The following is a 15,124-nucleotide window of genomic DNA, read 5'->3' as shown; positions in this document are numbered from 1 at the left end:
AAAAATTTATAACTCGGGTTGTTAATACGACACAAAGTTTTTTTGGTCTCAAATTACTCAGACAATTTTAAAATGAGTCATGGACCATAATTTAACATTAAAATGTATTTATTGAAATTTGTCTTTAGTTAAAGACGTAGTATATCCCCAATTCTAAATAACTCCCAAAACTCTTTATAGTCTTAAATAATTCGCCAAATTATTGACTTTTATTTAAGCTATGGATTACTTTCCGGGAGTTATTACGGTTGGGGATATATGTCCTTAAGTAAAGACAAATTTCAAAATAAATACATTTTAATGTTGAATTAAGAACCATGACTCATTTTAAAAGTGTCAGATTTTGTTTAGTGATTAATAAAATCAAAGCTAAACATTCACTGAGTAATTTGAGACCAGGGGCCCATTTCATAATCAACTACAATACAAGTTACAAGTTACAACTTGTAACTTGTAATTTCCATTAGTTTTGCATTGGGCGATCAGCTGATTTACTAATAATATTAGTTTGTACTTTATTATGAAATGGGCCCCAGAAAGAACTTGGTGACGTATTAACAACCCGAGTCATAAATCTTTTAGTAAAAATATATTTCTAAAAAGTTAAATTTAATATTGTTCTGAGGTTCGTAGCTGGTCTTTAACTCGTCTGATTTTAATGATCAAGAGCTAAAATGAAAGCCCTTACATTACTGAATATTTTAAGCCTAGAACGAACTACAAGCGTCAATAAGAACTGGAGATATAAGAAAAATAATTTTAAAACAATTATCAAACTACGAAACGTCCATAAGAAATGTATGGTGGAGAGTTTTCGTTTGAATATATCTTCTAAATGAATAAAGATATTTAAAAACGGATTTCGGCATTGAAATCAGTGTAAAAATGTAGTTGGTAATGATGTGTCACAACACTATCATTACATTGAAAAAAAATTTTCTATGTCCAATATGGCGGATCCAAGATGGCGGCCAAAAACATGATCCCTATCAAAATGAAGTACTAACCACCCAATAAATACAGGCGGTGGTCCCAAGTCAATATCTCAAAAAATGTGTATAACAAATGCATGTGAAATATGTTTTTTTAATTTGTCCACTGAGCTAAAATTATAACTGGAGGTAGCACTGCCATGGCAGAAGTCTGTCAAGAGCGTGTCGCTGATTTTGTTAGGTTGGTATAGCAGTGAGTTTTTTCATCCAATAACATGGCTTCTTTATAACTCACACCTCACGCAAACATGGCGGCTGGCGACACGCATCTTTGACATTCAGTGCTACCTCCAGTTAGAATTATAGCTCAGTGAATTTGTCCAATGTTGGAAAAAGCCGCCATTTTAAATTGTGATTTTAGTGGTTTTCTCGTGCACCGATTTTTGGCAACTTTTAGTATGTCATTCTGCAAACCCAACTCTACAAAATAAAACCATAAAACGTTTTCTTGCAATTTTTTAACGATCCCTATGTAAGTTTGTTTAGTTTGCTTGGACGTCAATCAGAAGCCTCCAAATGACACTGTTGGCAAAATGAATCCTGAAAAACAAATCGTGCCCCCGCAAAAAGCGTTTGTGGCGTCCGCAGGCGTACCAACCCGTTAAATTTGAAAAAGCGCCGACTTCAACTTCACGACCCGACGGTCTGCGTCTGCACTGCACTCGCACTCGCACCTCGCACTGACTCTGTATTGGTATTCTGTAATGTCAAGTTGTTGTTTGTTAGGTTGTTAGGTTAGGTAGGAAGTACCGAAGTACCTAATCTTTTATCTTTTAGGTTGTTTTAACATTAATTTAATCATAGGGTCGTGGTGTGCACGTTTATGATACCGTGGATATAAGAAAATCTTGAAAATGTCCGGGGTAAATCTGATTAATGCTGTCTGCGATCGTATAAAATTGGACAAAGAAAAACTTGAACGTAAGTAACCTAGACCTAGGCATACATAACTTTAAAACCTTGATTTGAAAATTGACTTGGACCTTCTTTCTAAAGTCTAAATGAATCCCTAGAAAACCATTTAATAACCTTTATATGATTATGGTCCATTCATAACCTAAAAATCGTAAGTTTAAGCCTTAACTTAAAGGTTATTTGACTGTATTATAAATTGTCTGTTTAACGTCCTCTTTTGTAGCTGCAGTTCCGTATAGAGACCCTGACGACTGACGGTTTATTATCTGATGAATAACGATATATATCGAAACTTGTTCGGTTAGATATATCGATTAACTAACCTGTAAATTATAATTTTTCTATTATACACATTGATTTCAAAATTTTTTTGTTTATGTTTTATTTGTATATTATATTATAAATATATAACTTTAAAAACAAAAACACAATTTATCACCTTATACCTCCTCCTTCGTCTTTTACCCACAAAGTGGAATTGACAGCGTCATTTAACACGGTTACGGTACTAATCAAAAAACATTATTTACAACTAACTTAAGTTAGCCTATTTATAAAGTTTTTTATGAAAACTAACAAAAAAATAACCAAAACGTAAATCAACGATAAAAAAATTTAAGAAATAGGGTATTAACTTAGCCTAAGTAACTAACATTATTCCGATGCTTGTTTGATTTTGAGATTTGATTTTGTATTTCAGTCGCGAACACGGCTCCTCATATTGGTTAGTTGGCAGATTTTGTGACGTAGTTATCGTTTCACCTGGGGGGGGATGGTTTTTTGGGGGTAGTAGGCTATTCTGCATCCCCGTTTTTTGGTCTGCTATGGTTGGTTCAAGTGGAGGGGATAGATTTCTTTTCTTCCCCCCAAAAAACGCCTACAATTTTCAAGCAAAATTCAACAATATTCAAATCTCTTCCTACATAGTTGGAATGAGTTCACTCATTATGCATACCTACTAAACATAAACAACTACAGTACTAAATATAAACAAATTATACACAGCGATTACATAAGGATAAGACCAACAAGATTGCTGATTATACATGGATACTTTGATACTTAACTTTTGCCATACAACTACATCACTTGCGACTAGCATTTTTATTCCAGTATGATAACAAGAGTAATGTAATTACGCTACTGGAATTTGATCTGTAATACGATACTTGCATAGTAACTCGCTCGCTATATGAAATGCAAGCTAGAATTAATATAAACGTTCCTTTATACTATGAGTTTGGGCCAGACCTTCACCACATCAGCACCAAGATATCTGGCATTCTCGAAATGATCTGCTCTGCAAAACACTGTTTGAGCATCTATGCGGATCCATGCCTGCTGGATCCAGTAATTTATTAGAGTACTACTGACCTGTTTATTCTGTCCCTCATTCCCCTTATTTACCATCTTTGCCCCTATACGGGAAGAATGAGCGTACACCTAGTACTATTGATTCAAGATTTTTTATTTGGTCATTGAACATGAAATACAGTAATATCATAGACCATGTCAGATCATTAAATAAGGCTACATATAAAAATATCACAATAAAACAACTACATAGTGAATAGACATTTTAAATTGATTAGATTTAAGTAGGCTATAAATACTAGCTGTACTTAAGCTTTAAATACTAGAAATAAGGGAAATAAGAACAAATAGATTACTAGAAATAAACGATAAACATGTGAAACACTTTTAGCCTACAGTATTTTAACAGAAAAATGATTTTAATTAGGATGAAAGTACATAAAAAAATCTTGGATATTATAAAATAGCCTGGATACTAAAACCTGCAAAGAGTACTTTTATATCTGCTTTGTCAAGCATTTTCTGGTAGCCTATTTAAACATTTTTATACTGTCCAACCCACTATAGTGAGATTGTAAGTTACAAGAGGAAACCGTTTATGAAAATAGATTTTGATTGCCTCTGCTACTTTTAGTAATAAGTTGATTGATTAAGTTGGATTTATGGTACAGGTAACTCACTCTGTACATGACAAGATAATACAATTGACAAATTTAATTAACAGTAAATAAATAGTTTTTTCACCTAGCCTAACAATAACTTCTGTCTCAAACAAACATAATATCTGAAAGGTAAATGAGTATTGCATTGGAATGAGTATTCCATGTGCAACTTGCGCATGTGTCCTGTCCAGGTTAGATTAATTTAGGGGGATGTTTAACGATTTAACTTGTGTTAAATTATTTCATAGGCTGCCATAAATTAATTTGTCAATACAGTGGAGTCCCGATAATCCGAACTTCGGTAATCCAAAAGTCCGCTTTAATCCAAAACCAAAAATTTAAATTTAATTATTTAATTAATTTTTTTTTAACTCTTAACACAGTTAGCTGTACCTGGTCAAAGTATTCTGTAGCGGCTGGGCGAGATAGACTTTTTTATAGAGTATTTTTAGTACATATTTCGCCCTTTTTTTAATTACCGTAATTTTTTTTAATTTTTGACTCGGGTTCCAATCTTGCCAAATCACAAATGGATTTTATTTAAGTGATAATGCAGCAGTCCCTAAGTCTAGCCTAAAGTAATGTGAAAAACAACCCCGAGCTCGTGCCTAGCGTCCCAAGAAACAAAATCCAAAAAAATTAAAAAATAAAAAAAACCTTTAATTCATAATAGGCTTATTTGGTACTCCAAAATGGGTCCGGTTCCAACCATTTCGGACTAACGGGACTCTACTGTATTTACATATACAGGGTGACAAAAAAGTCTGGAAACGGTTTAATATCTTTTAATATCTATATTAGGGAATTGGTTGTTGGAATTAACCAAGTACATTTGATTGATTTTGATCATTTTGAACGGAAACATTTTTCTAGACATGGTATGCATCTGAATAATAAAGGGAAAATAAAGCTGGCCTTTTCAATAATTCAATTTTTAAACACACTGCAACCAAATTCCAATGAACATAAAATAAAAGTAATTGAATCCCACATGAATCAGGTAATAAGACAAGCTGGAGGTGACAAGCAAACCGCTTTTGCTCACTGTATTTCACGTGACCTCTCGAGTGAGAGGTGTATGAGTGCTGGTGTCGCAAGAAGCTTCAAACATAACTTTGGGAAACCTCTGCTTTCTGACCGCATCAACTCACATTTAACATGCCAAAGGTCAAATAAAGGTGTTTTTGTTTATGGACTAGCTACTAAAAACAAGTTTTATGAGAAGCCATCAAAATTTGACTACCAGCTTGCTTTTCAACAGTTGATAAAGGATTTTAGAAAAAAAGGATTAAAAACATTATATTGTTCACCAATGGGATGTGTCAGGGACTTGATTCCACCCTCCATTTTTATTGACAACATAAAAGAATTTTTAAGGTCTACCGGTGCTAGCATAAACGTCATAGTTTATGAAGAAATGTCAACAAGAAAACTAAGAAATGGCCTTTCATATGTTGAATTTGTTAAGACGCTACAACAATCCTTGGGTGTCCCAAGACAGTCGCATAATTCCAACAATCAAGAAACCTGCCCAAATGACTCCGAAGCTGTTCGTCTTGATGATTCTGACAAGGGAGACCATTCCTCAAAAGATCTTTCCCAACATAACATCATGTCTTCTGAATCTCTTGCAAATTCTGCTGATCTAGCCAACATAGACACTGCAAACATTACATCCCCAACTACTGAGCTGCACCCTGCTGTCTCCGGGTGTTCTCACTTACAGTGAGACACTAAAGCAGAGTAATGGTGTTTGTGCGGGGGTTGCTGTGATCAGCCCAAGTGTAAATATTAAGGAAGCCAGTAAATCGAAATGTCAAATTAATATAGAAAATACCACTGTAAATAGTATTATGTTAGGTGAACAAATTGAGGAAGTTTTTTTAGAAATAGCGAAATAAATAATACATTAGCTGTAAGTATGGATGATTTTGATTGTACTGTAAATAATAATGCTAAAACAAATAACAATGCAAATCAAGAATACTTAAAAATTTTACAGGTCAATATCCAGTCTATTAGGAACAAAATATTAGAATTAGAACATTTTTGTGCCATAGAGCAAGTGCTTGTAATATGTGTGTCTGAACATTGGCTAGAGGAGCTGGAAGTTGAATTCTTTGTCCCTAAAGATTTTATTGTTGCAGATATCATGTGTAGGAAGAGTATAAAAAATGGTGGGGTAGGAATATTTTTAAGAGAGGGGTTAACGGTTACCAAAATAGATGTTAGCTTATTTTCCATTGAGCTTCATTGTGAATTTAGCTGTATCAAAATAATTGATTATGCTCTTATAGTTTTAAGTGTTTACAGATCTCCTAATGGTGATATTGGTTTGTTTCTGGAAAATTTTGAGCTTGCTGTAAAAAAGCTGTTAAAGTCATTTAAATTTGTTGCTATTGTAGGGGATTTTAACATAGAAATGATAAAAATGGTAAAAAAGTCATCTATTGAATTTGCCAATCTGTTGCGAAGTCTAAATTTAGTTTGTACAAATAAAAAACCAACTAGGGGAAAATCATGCATAGATAATATAATTGTAAACTTTTCATCAGATTTATATAACATAAATACAGTAGGAGGTTGTTTTGCAGACCATGAACCTTTAATATTAGATTTTTTACAGAAAACTATAAAACAATGTAACAACTCAACAGGAGGAACAAAACAAATAATACGAAGGCAAAATGAAAGTAATATTAAATACTTTGTTGATCAATTGGTACAAGAGAAATGGGAAATGATAATGGACTATAAAATGGGTAGAATAAATGAGAAACAACTATTTGATAATTTTTTTAAGAGAATAGTATCTTTGTGGCATTGCAGTTCCCCATTAGTTAAGTGTAAACAAAACAATAGACATAAGAAAGGAAAACTTAAATGGTATAATGAAAAGTTAAGGAAACTTAGGGAAAAAATGCTTGTTTGTCATTCTATTTATAAGAGCTTACTCAAACATAATTCAAATAATTTGGAAAATGCCTATAGAACCTACATTGATTGTAAAAAGGCCTACAATCGTGAAATAAAACTAGCCAAAAAGCAAGCTTTTGAAAGGTATATTGATAAGGCCCCCAACAGGTGCAAGGCTGCTTGGGAAGTTATATCACATTAATTTTCTCCTACATCAACTAAATCTGAGGTTTTGGATGCTGATAATCTAAATAACTATTTTATTGAATGTGTTAATGAGCTAGAAAACAAAATTCCTCTCACCAACACACCTGCGCATGAGTTGTTGGGGACTCCCCCTATAGGACAATTACATTTCCAATGGAGGGAGGTATCATGGCAAGAGGTTAACAATGTTGTAGCTAACTTTTCCAATTCAAAAACTATGGATCATTACTGGTTTTCAAATTACAGCATCAAACAAATAATTCATTTCATAAGTGAACCTCTGGCTTTTTGTATTAATCAATGTCTGAAAATTGGTTATTTCTCTGACCTTCTAAAAATTTCTAAAATTACTCCAGTATATAAAAAAGGCGATAAAAATCTTCCTAGTAATTATCGTCCTATTTCAATAGTGCCAATCTTTTCCAAAATTTTTGAATGTCTCATGCATAAACAAATTAATGAATATTTTGAAAACAACAATTTATTGACAAATTCACAGTTTGGATTCCGTGAGGGTAAATCAACAACTGCAGCTGTCTTAGAAGTAGTTAATAAATCTTTAAATGCATTTGAAAATAAAGAAACTGTTTCATTAACTTTATTTGATCTTACAAAAGCATTTGACTCTGTACCTTTTAATATTTTATTCAAAAAACTTGAATTTTACGGTATTACAGGTGAAACTTTAAACATTTTAAGATCCTATTTAACCAATAGAAAACAGTATGTATCTGTTGGAGGCAGTCATTCTGACTTAAGATTGGTTGAAGTAGGTGTTCCACAGGGCTCAGTTTTGGGACCCTTCTTGTTTTTAATCTCGATAAACGACCTGCCGAAGAATGTTGATGTAGACACTGTTGTGTATGCTGATGACACAACTTTGATTGCAACACATAGAGATATCCATGAGCTTGATTTAATTACTAATGAATCAATAACGTCAGCACTAAATTGGTTTTCCTCAAATAAATTGATGTGTAGTCAAGAAAAAACACAGAGAATTCTTTTGAGTCTATCCCCACTTGATAATGAATTAAAATCAGTAAAATTGTTAGGATTCCAAATTGATTCAAAATTAAATTGGCAAGAACACATAGAAATCACACGTAAAAAAAAATTCCAGAGTAAATTATCTAATTTGGAAACTCAGAGATTTTGTTAGTAATGAATACCTTCGGACTACTTATTTTGGTTTTTTTCAATCGCATATTTCTTACGGGATTATACTTTGGGGACACTCCCCCCACACCCATGAAATTCTTTTATTGCAAAAAAAAGTTATACGAACAATCTGTGGGGTTGGCCCTGTGGATAGCTGTAGACTTCTTTTTATAAACCTTAAAATTTTGACTGTAGTAAATTTGTATATTTTTCACATACTCCTCTACACTAAAGCTAATCTACATCAATTCACTTGTAGACAGGGCCGGTTTAACCCATACGCGAACTACGCGGCCGCATATGGCGCCACGAAAAAGTGGCGCCGTGGCGCCAACGGAACAATTTTTTGTTTACGTGAACAACGTAATTTTGTTTATTTTTGCTCAGAGGTCAAGTATTCAAAGCACCACAATAAAGGCATTTATTCTGTTTGTACCAACAGCACTTGAAAAATGTGTATATTTGTACAGCACTACAACTGAAGGACTCGATGCCATTTGCAGTTTCGATTTGTAGTGAGCTGACGCTCGGCAAGTCGGCAGCGTACAGCGCGGCGCCTGTGGGTTTCATTTCACGACTCGCTCATGCTCGAGATAAGCAAGCGCGTAGCGCCACCATCGATGTATATTATACATCGATGAGCGCCACTTGTCACGGATGGGCATACGGGAGGGACGATGGCTAAAGGTATGGTGACGTCATATCTCTAGTGGCTATAATGTCTTCTCTTGAGGCGACATGATTACCGTAACGGGACAATGTGATTCCAGTGGCGTTCGTGGCATAATTGATAGCGCATCGGACTAGTGATCAGGAGGTCTCGAGTTTCAAGACCCGTCGAGAGGCTGACTTTTTGTCAAAGATTTTACTTTATTTGATTTTTATCTTATATCTTTTTTATATTATCAGCAAGTTTGGTTGGTTAGGTTAGGTTATGACAGTTTAATTTTATAATTAAAAAGTTAATTTTATTACTAAAAATTATAAGATTAATTAAAATTTTTCGACTTAGCGGTTCTAGCGGCGAACGCTGGCTGACACTATGTTAAGCCATCGTCCCTCCCGTGTGCCCCACCGCCACTTGACACAACATGAAACTTCCCTTCCCTCCCTTCTGCCTCTGGCTCTGATCCTAGAGCAGAGCATTACGTTGTATTGCACTCTTTTAGTTGTATACGTATACCGTATCGGTATCGTATTGGCATTGTTTTGATGATTCATGATTGTTGATAAGTATATGATTACGAGTGGTTAAAGTTTAATATATAATTAGCGCATTAAATAAGAAGAAAGTATAAACTGAATGAATGAGTAAAACATCTTGCGAGCCGATAGGTACTAAGAAAACAATGGCAGAAAAAAAGAAACCGTCTGGCACTTATTATAGGAAGCGTAAGGCGAATTTGGAAGAGGAAGATAAAAAACAAGCCAAATCAATGAGTAGATTTTTGTTTAAATCATCTGGTGGCGACCCCATTCAGCCCAAAGAAGTCACGATAGAAGACGGCAATGATTTAGGTATTTATTTATTTTTTTTTTCAAGGAAAGATTAACACAAGCAGCTGATCACAAACGGCAAACATTACGTCATTGCCGTCTTCTATCGTGACTCATGCTTGATTAGCATTAAAGCCTTTTTTTGTATGGCCTTGGTTTTGCTAAAGTTTATATGATGAGTAAAATTGTAAAAAAGTTAAATTTCTGCGAATAATAAACAGTCTTTTATTGCAAGTACTCTTCTAACCTAAACTTATTGAAAAATTCTTCCCAAAATTATTGGGAAAAAATTCACAAATACGGTTAAGTTATGTTCATGGTTTGGGGGGGGGGGAGGAATTCTAAGTGGCGCTGATTCGGGTGTTCGCTTAACTCTGAAAAATTCCTAGAACCGGCCCTGCTTGTAGAGATAGTATACACTCTTACAATACAAGAGGCAAATCCAATCTAGAAATCCCTGCCCATAGATTGGCCAAAACACATAACTGCCATAAAATAAATTGTAGGCCTATACGGTTTTTTAATAAATTAGGTCTGGCAGCCAAACTGGTTCCTTTTAATAGGTTTAAGTCAAAAATGTTTGAGTGGCTCACCAAAAATCCATTTTATTGTATAACAGAATATTTACTTTCTAATGTTGACATTGATTTTTAATATAGAACCTACTACTGTATTTTTTATAGTTTTTATAGTTTTAGTTTTGACTATGTCTATTCCTTGTAAAAGGTCAATGACAATAAAGTTCTTGATTCTTGATTCTTGATAACTAAATTCGTTAGAAATTTCAAACTTTCCACATCAACTTACATGTATAAAAACTACTTTTTCCAAGTTTTATCATTTTTTTACCTCTACCAGGGGACGACCCATGAGGAGTAGGTACATAATCTTTAATGTAAGCATAGGTTGATATGCACATCATTTTAAAGGTCTGGTCAAGTCGAGTTCATTGCCGGAAACCACGCCAAAAAAGGTTGATCCGTTACAAAATGGCGGCTGTCCAAAGTTCTTGTTGAATATACCTGCACAGGCCTTACTATTGGTAAATACTCGTATTAAACATTAGCTTGAGAGCTGAAACTGTATTTTAAAGTCAACTAGCTCATAGACTAATATTATTCAATCTTCAAAACAAATTTAAACGGGTTTCAGATTTCCCGGCTAATGTTGAATACGAGTATTTACCAAATCTAAGGCCTCTGCAGGTATATTCCGCAAGAACTTTGGACTGCCACCATTTTGTAACGGATCAACCTTTTTTGACGCGGTTTCCGGCAATGAACTCCACTTGACCAGATCTTTAAAATGACGTGCATATCAATCTATGCTTACATTAAAGATTGTGTACCTACTCCTCATGGGCCGTCCCCTGGTGAAGGTCAAAAAATAGCAATGCTTGCAAAAAGTAGTTTTCATACATATAAGATGATGTGAAAAGTTTTAATTTTCTAACAAATTTAGTTAAAAAGATATCAAGCCGTTTCCAGACTTTTTTGTCACCCTGTATTTTAAAGTTGTTCATCATAATTTTAATTAATATAAACTAGGTTTAAAATCATGTGATTCTTTCAGAAAATGAACTGGGGAGGATAGAAATAGAGAATTTCTGCCTGTCTGAATTTTGGTCACAATTTGGTAAGTTCTGCTATTGCAAAATCTTTTTAGAGGTTTTTGTAAATCCTTAAGTAGGCTACAATTACAAAATTAGGGATGTGCAACAAATCCAAATTGACCTCTACAAGATGGGGAAAAACTGGAAAACTTATTAAATTTATAAATAGCAATTCACTCTTTAACTCTTAAAATTAGTTGGCCCTGTTGTCCTACAAGTAATCTGTTCTTTATAACTACCCCTCCTAGTTTAGCTAACAAAGATTCATAGAACCGTCTATTTCTGAGATCTATCGTAACACTAAAGCTCTGGGAGCAAGCTGGTCTACAGTACTGTTTGAGCACAAGACTATACAGGGTGTTCATAAAGGGGTGTCACAAAATTGAGGGGCTGATAGTTTTCATCAATCTAATCAAAAAAGTTCATATAGGCCTAAATATAAGACAAAAAAATTTTATGCAGCAGTTAGGCGGTTTCTATTTTTTACAAAACAATTTATACCTCAATATTACAATTTTTAGTTGTATAAAATGGGGTAGAATAAGGCTAGGCTAGTCAGGTTTGCCTTATTTTAAAACTAAAAATCCTGATATTTCAGCTCTTCTTGTTCGATCTTTTTCTACTTGGTTTCATTTGATAGGAGAAAACACGTTTGAAAATGCTAAATAAAAGTGTTCTTGTCATTTTTTCATAAAACCAGCCACGCTTTAGTAGGTAATTTAAGTTTAACGATTTTAAATGGCTGCCATTTTGTTTAAAAGGAAATTAGATATTTTTTTTTTGTTATTGCCTCTTGACACAATAAATGTATGTGCAAAGTTTGGTTTCTGTAGCTTAAATAATTCTTGAGATATAAATTGTTTTGTAAAAAATACAAAATGGCAGCTAGCAGCTAAACCATTTTTTTACTTATGTTTATGTGAACTTTTTTGTTTAGATTGATGAGTACTATCAGCCCCTGAAGTTTGTGACACCCATTTATGAACAACCTGTATGTCCTCAAGGTCCCTGAAACCCCACCTATCTATCACCAATTGACTTTATCTAAATGATATTGCCGCAACCCCCAGTACAGCCACATACTTAGTGCTTGTGATTTTTTACTAGACAAAATATACATACGTAGGGTCTTTTGTCACTATCTTGATGAAAAAATCAAAGAGTTTAAAACAAACACTAACCATACGTTGATTTAAGCTGAGTCACAGTAATAAATAATAGCTTGCCAGATGAGCCCTCAGAAAAGTTGTTAGCTTTTTGATTTTCTTAAACTAGAGCCTGCTGAACTTGATCATTAGGCTTTCAAATTTTTAGAACAAAACTTGCCGCTCATAAAAGAAATCTCGCTTATTAAACCCTTCTAGTGTATTACAACCCCTTCTGCAAACATGACAATTGTTTGTGATAGCAAAAATTATATCTTACAATTGGAGCAACATCGGTGGTGAATTCCAGCAACCTTGGAAAAATCCATGAAGATTTCCCACAATTGCGGCCACACCCGTTATGATTTCTCACGATGTCGGACATCCGTGAATGTATCTTAGCGTGGTCGTGGCCACGGTTGTAATAATTACTTGCGGTCACTAAAACGCAAAAATTAAAGCATCGTACTGAGTACCTTAGACGATTGAGGAAAAATTAGTGAAAGTTTGTTGCAATCACGGCACTACATGTGATTGCAATTTTGCAACTACGGCACACACGTGATAATATCTTGGGATCGCGGCAACATCCGTGATCATCTCAACACCCGTGACTATTTTTGCGATTATGGCATAATTTGTGATTTTATTTTCAAGAGTTGTTAGCCTCCGGATTACGTTTGAATATTTATAATGGTTTAAATACCTGCATTCAGTAACCCAAACTGCTGCTTGTGGCAACTATAGTTTCGGATCAGCTAGGAACCATCTTCAGGCCATACCTTATTTACAAGGTGTCGCTTATGAAGGTTGTCATTTAAAATATAAGTACATAAAACACACACGAACACGCACACTGATTGACGAACATTTAACATTTAAAAACAACCGAGTACTCAGGGACACAAGACAGGTGATTTTCAACTATACAAAATGAGAAATAATCTGTAATTTTGGGCAGGTTTTTCCGCTACTATTTCAAACATTTAATGTTTTTGGTTCTTACGAATTGTACCATTTACAGACTTTTAAAACAACTGTTTCTTCTTCTCTGCAACTTTAGTTACAAAGAGTTTGTCAATACACAAACGAGTTATCATGTTTAATGATAACGGTTGGTAAAAAAAAAACTTCCTTAAATGTTGGTTTTAAACATTTGAAGAATTAAACCTAGTTTAAGTGAAAGTTTTTCTTAACAGGAGCTGCAGTACAATCGTTGAATAATCAAGTTACGAAAATAGGCTTCATATGTGGTAAAAAGCCGTTCCCATCAAAGGTTGATCTGGACTCCATGCTGCAGACAATGTCCCAACATTACAACATGGTGAAAGAATTTTTCATGGTGCTACCACCAGATGTAAGTTCAGTGCGATGTCAGTGTTATGTAATATGATTCCTTTTGTACTGTCAAATATTTATTCAGCTGTTTTATTTAAGACTGTTTTGTTTATGTATGTAATGTTTACAGTTTTGTGCAATTCTCTCATGTAAAATGTAGCTGACTATTAAGTTGAATAAAACCATATAAATTTGGTTTCTAAACATTTCTTTTCATAACAATTTATTCAACTTAATCTTTTAACTATATTATTACAAGTTCTTCTATACAAGTTGTATTCTATCTTTTCTATTCAAGTTTATTCCAAGAAATCTAAATGGATAAATTCTTCAAGCCGGAGCGCCTATCTTTAGACCCTAATGATCCCCATTCTGATCGTCAGTGGAAACATTGGAAAACCACTTTCAAGAATTTTGTGGAAGAAATATGTGCTGCAGAAGATGATCTACTAAAACTTCTAACTAATTTTGTGGACTACAACATACATGAAATAATCTCAGAGGCTGATTCTTATACTGAAGCTATATCTATTCTTGACAAACTCTTTATAAAGCCTACTAATGAGGTATATTCACGTCATCAACTGGCCACTAGAAGACAGGAACCTGGAGAAAATATTGATCAGTATCTTCGAAAACTAAAAGAACTTAGTAAAGCATGCAACTTTAAATCTGTCACTGCTAATGAAAATCGCAACGAGTACATAAGAGACGCTTTCATTCGAGGACTAATATCACAGTCCATTCGACAAAGACTTCTTGAAAATCTAACTTTGACTCTTGAAGAAGCTTATAATCAAGCCATTACCTTGGAATCAGCTGAAAATCAGGCGGTTTCATATATTTCAAGCCCTTGTAACTCTATATCTCAGTCAACTCCTAAAGATGTTGATGTTACTGATACAAATGTTTCTCAGGCAGCTTCTGATTCGTCTTCACACCAATTATCCTCGATAAGAAGAGAAAAATGTTTCTTTTGTGGACGGTCACGACACTCTCGAGCCAACTGTCCTGCCAAAGACTCAGTTTGTAACATTTGTGACAAGAAAGGCCATTGGGCAACAGTTTGCAATTCTCGCAACCAAAGTAGGACATTTAAGGGTAAAACAACTCAAAGTGATAAGACAAAAATAAACTCAATGTCTTCTTCTCTTGTTGCTGCCTCACAAAAATGTCTTTCAAAAGCTACAGTGTCACTGATGTTAAACGGCAAACCAGTAGATGCACTCATTGATACTGGGAGTTCCGACAGTTTTATATCTGAAGCTACTGTGAAAAGATTCAATATTTCTAAATACCCAACAAAGCATGAAATATCGATGGCATCAACAAGTCATGTTTCATCAACTCTTGGCCACTGTATTG

The 15,124-nt window shown here is 34.2% G+C and overlaps 1 protein-coding gene across 1 annotated transcript in view; it reads left to right on the top strand.

Annotated features, from left to right (window-relative positions):
* The first annotated feature begins 1,731 nt into the window (after positions 1–1,731).
* LOC129001602 (cyclin-D1-binding protein 1 homolog) overlaps positions 1,732–15,124 on the top strand; it is a 35,441-nt gene continuing 22,048 nt past the window's right edge. The window contains exons 1-3 of the mRNA XM_054428956.1: positions 1,732–1,913; positions 11,237–11,299; positions 13,621–13,778. Coding sequence (XP_054284931.1) covers positions 1,847–1,913; positions 11,237–11,299; positions 13,621–13,778 — 288 coding nt within the window. The 5' untranslated portion in view covers positions 1,732–1,846. The remainder of the gene's footprint in view (positions 1,914–11,236; positions 11,300–13,620; positions 13,779–15,124) is intronic.

Source organism: Macrosteles quadrilineatus, unplaced genomic scaffold (genome assembly GCF_028750875.1).
Source record: "Macrosteles quadrilineatus isolate MER2022 unplaced genomic scaffold, UCM_ALF_1.0 Scaffold_8__2_contigs__length_117827958, whole genome shotgun sequence".
Lineage (NCBI taxonomy): Eukaryota > Metazoa > Arthropoda > Insecta > Hemiptera > Cicadellidae > Macrosteles > Macrosteles quadrilineatus.
The sequence above is the reverse complement of the archived record's forward strand: the minus strand, read 5'-3'. Positions and strand labels throughout refer to the sequence as shown.